At 47.0% G+C, this 8,243-nt stretch overlaps 1 protein-coding gene across 1 annotated transcript in view; it reads left to right on the forward strand.

Annotated features, from left to right (window-relative positions):
• Positions 1–8,243, forward strand: part of IGFBP2 (insulin like growth factor binding protein 2) — a 144,975-nt gene that overhangs the window by 129,989 nt on the left and 6,743 nt on the right. The window contains exons 3-5 of the mRNA XM_025210100.1: positions 4,708–4,912; positions 6,048–6,062; positions 8,230–8,243. The exon at positions 8,230–8,243 is cut by the window's right edge and continues 116 nt beyond it. Of these exons, the coding sequence (XP_025065885.1) occupies positions 4,708–4,912; positions 6,048–6,062; positions 8,230–8,243 (234 nt within the window). The remainder of the gene's footprint in view (positions 1–4,707; positions 4,913–6,047; positions 6,063–8,229) is intronic.

The following is an 8,243-nucleotide window of genomic DNA, read 5'->3' on the forward strand; positions in this document are numbered from 1 at the left end:
CTCTTTCCTGCCTATGCAGGGGGTCGGACTCGATGATCTATTGAGGTCCCTTCCGACCCTAACATCTATGAATCTATGAAATCACCATGCTTTCCAAGCATGGTCCAGCTTTTCTTGGCCCTTCAGCTGATTTGTCTGGTCACGGTAAAGGGGGAAAGCCTTTTTGGCTGTCTTGAATCCATTATGGTGACTGGTTTCAAGGACAACCAACACCATGTGCCCAAGCCGCTGTGCAAAAGTGCCCTGTGCGCCACGGAGACCTGTCAGGTGCAATCTGAGGACCTCTGATCTAGGGACTGGGAGCAATGTCTAGTTCCTCTGTTGCTTCTCCTAACCTGGGCAATGGACCAGCCCCAAATCTCCAGCTGATGAATGCTTTATCTTTTAGTCTTTCAGCTGCAAAAGAGAAGTGCAGAGCTTGCAGCCCTGCTGTGATATGCTCTTGTCTGCTTTGCTTAAGAGAAAAATAGCTGAAGTTTGCACATAGCTGTTGGGACCAATTCCAGGTGGAGCTTGTTCTTGGAGCCCAGTCCAGAGGTGTGGAAAGCAAACACCATGGATAGGTCCATGTCAGAGAAGAAGGGTCAGTCTCTACCTGCTGGAGGCCTCTGCTGCATTTAAACTCTTACCACCGCCTCAGGTTTCCAAGAGCGAATCTCTCCCATCTCTGCGTGCACACTTGTGTTGTTTGCTCACGTCCCACATTCTTCCTTGGTTTTGTGTGCGTTTGCTGTGGGGGGAAAAGCGGTGTGAAATATTATCAGGAGAGGGTTTTGTGAATGAATCAGCTGACAAGAAGGTTACTAGCTGGCCTCTTTTTACTAGAATAGTGCTCATTTGGGCAAATTTGTATATCTTTCAATGGGAAACAGGAAGCAACAAGTTTTGATCAGGAAGGGAGTGGCTGGGCTTGGTGCAGATTGACTTGTTTTCCATTTAGCGTGCGTGCCGCTGGTTTTCTGAATGAAGCACCACCGTGCTCGTGAGAAACTCGACACAAGCAATGCCATTTTGATGTTTCTTTTGCTGCAGATCCTGCCCCATGATTGTTACTGGCAGCAACACCGCTCATTCTTCATCCATCGAGGACTAACATTTAAAGATATCGCTAAAATGGAGAAAACCAGATGGTGCTTTAAAACCTTAAAAATCCTGGAATTTTTCCGTGATAATTGGAGTTTGGCAAAACTTACCAACATTTTAGAGTGAATTTGATTTTCGTCCATTATATCTGTTGTTAAAGGCGATTTAATTCAATCGTCTTTCTCACTGTGTGTTCCTCATTGTAAAGGAGAGTGATGTGTAAAAAAAAATGTTCCTTGTGTGAAATGATCCTTGCCTAGACTGACCGGGAAAGCAGAATACTCGCATCACAGCCCAGAACATAGGTTGTGACATTTGGATATCAACTCCATAAGGTTCTGGCTTCTGCTCCAGGTGCAATAATTGTGGAGAGTCCTGGAGTTTGTCAAAGAATTTTTGCTGTTCTTAATTGCCATTTTGGCAATGACCAAAGCATAGGGGGCTAAGGGGCTGGGAGTTCAGTGGTCCAGTTGTGGCTTGGTCACTGTGTGGCTGTGAAAAGCCTCTGCCCTCAGTTTCCACATCAGAAATATGGGAATCATAGTGTCTGAAGGGTGGAGGTTTGTGGAAGAGAAGTGCTACGTAAATTCGAAGAATCCTTCCCTTTGTGTGATGACAGGAGACTTATCCTGACATGACATCACAGGGCAGGTTCCAGCTTTCCATAAAACTTTTGAATCTTTGACTTTTCTGCAAACTTGGAGCAGCCAACCCCATTCCAGATGGACTGTTATGTAAGCTATGGCACAGCTCTTGCGTCCACACTTGGCCACACACTGTCCTAAGGTTACTCCACTCCTCATAAGCTGCTGACATGCAAAGGGCTGGATTGCTGAACCTGCATGACGTCAAACTGTAAATACGGATCCTGGATCACTTCAGGCCATGTTGACATGTCCTTTGCGTGTTGAAAGAAACTTTACGCATGTCACTTCTGAGGGACAGACAAGGCCCAGTGTCTGTCATATTCGTAGCTCACAGGCTGATCAAGAGCTCTTAAATTATGGGGAAGAAATACTAAATAGCAGATTCTTGCAGCGAATGGGTATGTGTATGCACACCCTCTCCTCTCAAATCGGTTGCAATCAGAACAGTTTGGTTCAATCTCTACTTCCAACAACTAATGAGGATTCTCTGTTAACTCAAAGTTGCTACCAAGTGTTGAGAGGCCGCTGTCTGCAGCAGTGGCAGCTGAGAGCTGGGTGGAAGAGATTGATCACAAAGTTAGGCAGATTGTCCTAGGACACTTGGGACAGGACAAGGAGCAATGGTCTCAAGTTGCAGCATGGGAACTTTAGGTTGGACATTAGAAAAAAACTTTCTCATCAGGAGGGTGGTGAAGCGCTGGAACAGGTTACCCAGAGAGGTGGAAGAAACTGTACCCTTGGAGGTATTTAAGACCCAGGTAGACAAAGCCTTGGCTGGGATGATGGAGTTGGGGCTGGTCCTGCTTTGAGCAGGGGGTTGCACTAGATGTGACCTCCTGAGCTCCCTTCTAACCTTCATTTTCTATGACTCTAGGATGCTAACAGTGTGCAGAGCAGGAGAAAAAAGCCCAGCTGTTACCCTTAGCTTTCTTGTTGTGTGAGTCTCCTACTTGAGAGAGCCAGTTTAGGGCCTGGAAGCTGAAAGCGGTAACAGGTTTGGGCCCAAAGCAAGTGCTGTTGTGTTAGACCCAAGAGAAATAGCCAAATATAGAACATAGAAGAATATTGGATAAAAGTCAAGCGTGAGTTAATGTATCATATGGGATGTAAAGTAAAATAAGACCAGACTTGCCAAGAAGTATCACTAACACGGCAGGTTCTACTATGAAAATTATGGAGGCAGTAAAGTCAATAATGTTGAGAGAGCGCTTAAAATGTATTGAACACATTCTTATTCAATTCCTGATACTCTGGATGGTGATAGATAGACCCCACGTCAAGGCAAGTCAAGTCAGTCCTGAGGCCACACTAACTGTTGGGGCACCTGTAAAGTAGCAAAAACTTTCCTTCATTCTTCCCGGTCTTTTGCAATCTTTGTGCGATCAATCAGTTTTAATCCCATCCAGTCTTTGATTTTGGTGGTCCAGCTCATCCTAGGCCTTTGTCTTCTTCTTCATCCATCCATAGCATCCTGCAGGATGGTGTGGGTAAGGATGCCAGGCCTTGGTACGTGTCCAATCCGCTGCATTTTCTTCTTACGCTTTTGAGTGAGGGTTCGTATTTGCCGACTTCTTGTCTGATTTGATCTTTTACAGATTCACTTTTCTGTGCGCAGTGTTGGGTATGCATAGAAATCTTCTGAAGACCCAAAGAATCATTACTAATTAATGCTATTTCAAGTTTTGGTGCTGAAATGTAGCTGGCACTGTAAACCCAACTGCACTTCTGATGGGTAAATTCTGTTCCTCGGAAGCAGTCTAAACGGTCCCATAAAATCAGAAAAAGCATCTTCAGAAGCGATTTCTCCCTGGGCTCTAAACTTTCTTTTAGGACGGTCATTGGCTCACTCCCTACTAACTAGTAAGTTTAAAACTAACCAAAGCAAGTTCTTTTTCACACTGTGTGTAATTAAAGCGTGGAACTCATTCCCACCAGATGTGGTGGAAGCTGACAGTTTAGCCAGATGCAAAAAGGGATTGGAGAGATTCTTGGAAGAGAGGTGTATTAGTAGCTATTGAGCATGAGAGATAGGGGCATGGCTTCAGTCATCCCTAGACCTTAAATGTTGGAGGTTGCTGTCAGAACCCAGTAGATGAGTGCCCATGTCACAGTGGAATGCTTCCTTGATTTGATACCTATAACACAGTGGAATTTCTCGCCACAGTGGAATTTTCCGCTACGGTAGAAAACCCCAGTGCAGTAAAAGTTCCCGCCAACTTTATGCAAATACGCACACCACCATTGGCCGGTTATAATTATTCATATTTGGTGACTAGCGTTGGCTTGTTAGTCATATAAAAGTTAAAGCAGTTTCTGCCCAAGTCAGAGAACTCCGCGCACATCTCGGAGTGAGCTTGGCGGACTGATCACCCACCAGCGACTCCCCGTCACACGACCCTCCTGACGTACCCTGACCCCGGTACCACAGTAAGCCGATTACGGAGATTTCTTCTTGTCTCATCTCGTTTCTCTCGTGTCTTTGAGAGTGTCTTTTCTACGTTTGTAACTGCAACTAAGCTAGTCAACTCTTCCTACGCTGTATACATCGACGGCGTAAGTAAATAATTTCTTTGTTTAACCAGTACGCTTCCGTGCCTAATTCCGCTCCATCGGTCAAAAGTACCCGCCTGCCGTTTCGGGCTACTGGCCATAGCCTCGGCCTACCACTCGACCGCCACAGTTGCAAGTGAGAGAGGAACAGTGGAAAAACCCCTGGTCAGACCCTTTCAGCATCTGCTCTCTGCCCCTGTGAGACACAGGAGCCTGGGCAAGATGGACCTAGGGTCTGACCCAGTAAGTGTCAGTTCCTACGTTCTTATTCATTCTCACCTTCCAGATTAAAGGGCTGATGTGATTTTTTGGTTTTGGATTTAAGGTTTTGCAGCATGGTGACTGGCCATCCAGGAAGAGAAGGCACAAGAGATGGTGTTACCAGCTGAGATTTATCCTTTTCTTCCCTCTCTCTTGTTATACGCAGATAATGGTGAAGACAACTCGGACGGGGTCATTGTAGAGAACCATGTGGATGGAACCACGGGAGCGATGAGTGGAGGCGGGGCGAGAAAGCCTGTGAAGACTGGGAAGGAGCTCGCTGTAATGCGAGAGAAAGTGAACGAACAGCAGAGGCAGATGGGCAAGGTCAACAAAGTCCATCACAATCACGAAGAGTCGAAGAAACTACGGCCCTCACCCTTAAGGGTAAGTGTGGAAACTGGGGAGATTTGAGGGGGAGCAGGAGCAAAGAGACAGAGTGGATTTGATTTAAATCATGATTCAAATCACTGGGCAGGAAGCCTTGATTTAATCATTGTTTTCTACAAAAAGTGCTTTCTTGTTGTTTGACATAAACTTTATTAAAATATTCTCAAACAGGGTCTCTTTTACAGCCTGGCAAGCCTGCTGCCATCATAAGTTAAATCAGTGGAGGGGCTATATTCAGAAAGTTATCCCTCAAAACTTCTGGAATAGTCTGCTCAAAATGCTTTTCTTTTGTTTCTACTGCCCCTTCCTCCTTCCATTTTTCTCTAGACTCCTCCTCCTTGCCCAGATCTACTCCACTCCCAACAATCCTCTGTTCATTTAATTTCTTGAAACTTTTCATTTTTAGAGAGAGGTAAGGAGTTGGCTCAGTGTAGACAAACTTGTAGAGAGACAATAGGGCTTATGGGTAGGTAATCAGGCCTGTTATCTCTCATTTCCATATACTGCTGTTAACAAGGACGTTATCTCTGGAAACACAAATCCACAGTTTGAGAACTGAAACTCAGCATCACAGAGATGCTTAATGGGCTCTTCTAGACTGAGCACTGAGTGCTGTTGGGTAGAGTCATTTTCTTTAATCATTACTAATCTATAGAGGAGCCTCAGGGAGCCCCGTAACATTGGAGCCCTAATATAGTCCATGGCCTGTTGTGACCTAGTTATAAAACTTTTCTAAATAAGTTACATGAATGTATTGTCTCAAATAGTATATAATTAGAAGATATAAACCCTATTCCATGATGATATCTTTGGGCTCTGACATATCTTAAATTAAAACTATCCTTAGATAGGTTTATTTTTTGAAAAAGCATCTTAACAAAAAAAATATGGTTAAATCAAAAAATCTGATTTAAATAAAAAAAATCTGATTTTTTTATTTAAAAAAAATCATAAATTTTTAGTCACCTTCTTCAAAGGAAAGCCAGGGGCTTGGACAAGGTTTCCCTCCTCAGTCCCTTGCTCACCCTTTAAGACCCCTGTACTTTTACTTCCAGGGATGCTGGGTCAATTCCAGGCCAGATGAGCGAAAAACTTGCTGCAGTGAGGAGCCCAGAGAGGTCCCTCTGGAAGGTGCAGGCAGTGTGAGCAATCCCCTTGTTTTGGGGCCTGGACTCCAGAGGCTGGTGTGTGGGGCACCTTCTAGCCCCCCAGCCTGGTGGGGGTCAAAGCAGTTGATCCCTGCAGGACTTAAATGTTTGCTAGAAGCATTGACCACCCACCACAGCTCTAACAGATGCAGGGGCTTAGGGCCATGGCATTTGGGTTTCCCTGCAGATTGGATGCCACCTTTCCATTCCAGGGTGTCCAGATTAGTCCAAGGGCCAATGGAGCCTGCAGGGTGTCCCAGAACAGCTCCAACTGCAAAGCACTGCAGCCATTTCTCCTCCCCCTCCTTGGTGTGCCCCTTCCAAGCCTGGACGCTCCCCTAGTACCCGGCGATGCTTGCGGGGTTTGGCATCCTTCCCTTGTCCTTGACCTGGGATTAAGCCAGTCTGCTCAGCTGCAGCAGAGGCTGGCACGGAGCCCTTGATTATGGTGTCTGCACTATGCCAGTCTCTTTGGGCATGCCTACACGTGCACTTTAATGCACATTAGCTTATTTCAGTGTGCATTAAAGTGTCACATAAAAACTGTGCTTTTTACTTAATGCGCATTAAAATAGGTTAATGGACATTAAGCATCACTTAAAACTGTGCACGCTAGTTATCGTGCATTAAGCCAGGCTAATGAACTTTGTCCTAGTACCTCACAATGGAGGTACTGGATTTAATGCGCATTAACTAAAGCGCATTAATGTCTGTGTAGACACTCCCTTTGAGGCCAGCCAGGTCCTCTTGTGATGGGTAAATCCTGTTCCCTCATAGAGTGATACAGACAGCACTGTGTCTAGCAGAGGTGGTGACATGCATCCTCCTCCCCTTGGATGCCATATCCCCTGAGATGGCCTCCATGCCCCCATGCAGGGGCCTGTAGACAGTGCCTGGGGGCAGATGATGACAGGGCCAGCAGAGCCACTGAGAGGCAGACCCATCCCCAGCAGTCCCCATCTGCACCCCAGCCCTGCAGCATGGGAGTGATGGATCTTCCCATCCCCAGACCCAGTCATCTCCCTGCCCCAAACTGGATGCAGGAAAGAAGATGCACCCCTCTCTGACCCCAGCTCCCAGTCCGCTCTCTTTAAAGTTCAACCAGCAGAAGGGAAGGGGGAAAGAAAGCCTTTCTCAGAGGCACCGGGTGTTGGCTGCAGCCCAGGCTGGAGATAGTGATTGGGCTGTGCCAATGCTACTGCTGGGTCTTAAAGCTGGAGGGTCCTGGCTAGAGGGGCTTGGGCCCCTGCTCAGGATCAGATCGACGCTGCATTTGGGGTCAGGAAGAAGTTTTACCTCATCATCAGACGGGGTGATTTCACCTTCCTCTGTAGCAGGCAGCATGGCCCTCTACCTGGGGTCTCTTCAGCGTTTATTAGCAACATTTTATAGAAGCAGGACATTGGGCACCATGGTTCATTTGCTTTACCTGTGGCAGGTTTGGGTGTTGTGTTATGTCAGGGTTGACGGTAGTTTTACAAAGCGTTTAGATGATAGATTTGTCTGGGCTGGCTTGGCCAGGCCTGATCCTGCTACAGGCAGGGGTTGGACTAGATGTGACCTCTGGAGCTCCCTTCCAGCCCGACGTCTCTACGATTCTATGAAAGCCTTTCTCATTTACCCTGGGATCGTCCTGCAGCAGCCCCGGCACCCGGGCTCTCCTCCCTGTCTGCATGACTGGAATTATGAACAATGTCAGTCCTACTGGCTCTGACCTGCTCTGCCTGGCTCTGCTGCAAGCAGAGCTGGAGCTGCTGAAAGTTTTTGGATGCGGTCACTAGAGTCTGCCGGTGCTGTGGTATTCCACACAGCATCACCTGGGGCGGGCTTGCTGCCAGGGGCTCCACATGGTCTCATACCAGAGTCAGCGACTTCAGCCTTCCCCCTGGATGCTGTCAGAGATTTGGGGGGGAAGGGAGAGACATCAGGGGACTGAAGGTCCTTGTTTCCAGAGCCTGACTCAGTTTCTCTATCAGCCAGGCCATTTTCTACAGTGTGGGGTGGGGAGGGGTGAGACAATACCTCTTCCTGCCATGCCCTTGGTCTTACCTTGCTGTCACAGGAAGGGACAAGGATTCATCCTATCCTTTGCTTGGGCTGCAACCTGCTGTTTCTCTGATTTCTCTTTCTGCTTTCTTGGCCTTCTCCAGAACCCCTGCCAGCA

This window comes from Alligator sinensis, unplaced genomic scaffold (genome assembly GCF_000455745.1).
Source record: "Alligator sinensis unplaced genomic scaffold, ASM45574v1 scaffold991_1, whole genome shotgun sequence".
Classification (NCBI taxonomy): Eukaryota; Metazoa; Chordata; order Crocodylia; family Alligatoridae; genus Alligator; species Alligator sinensis.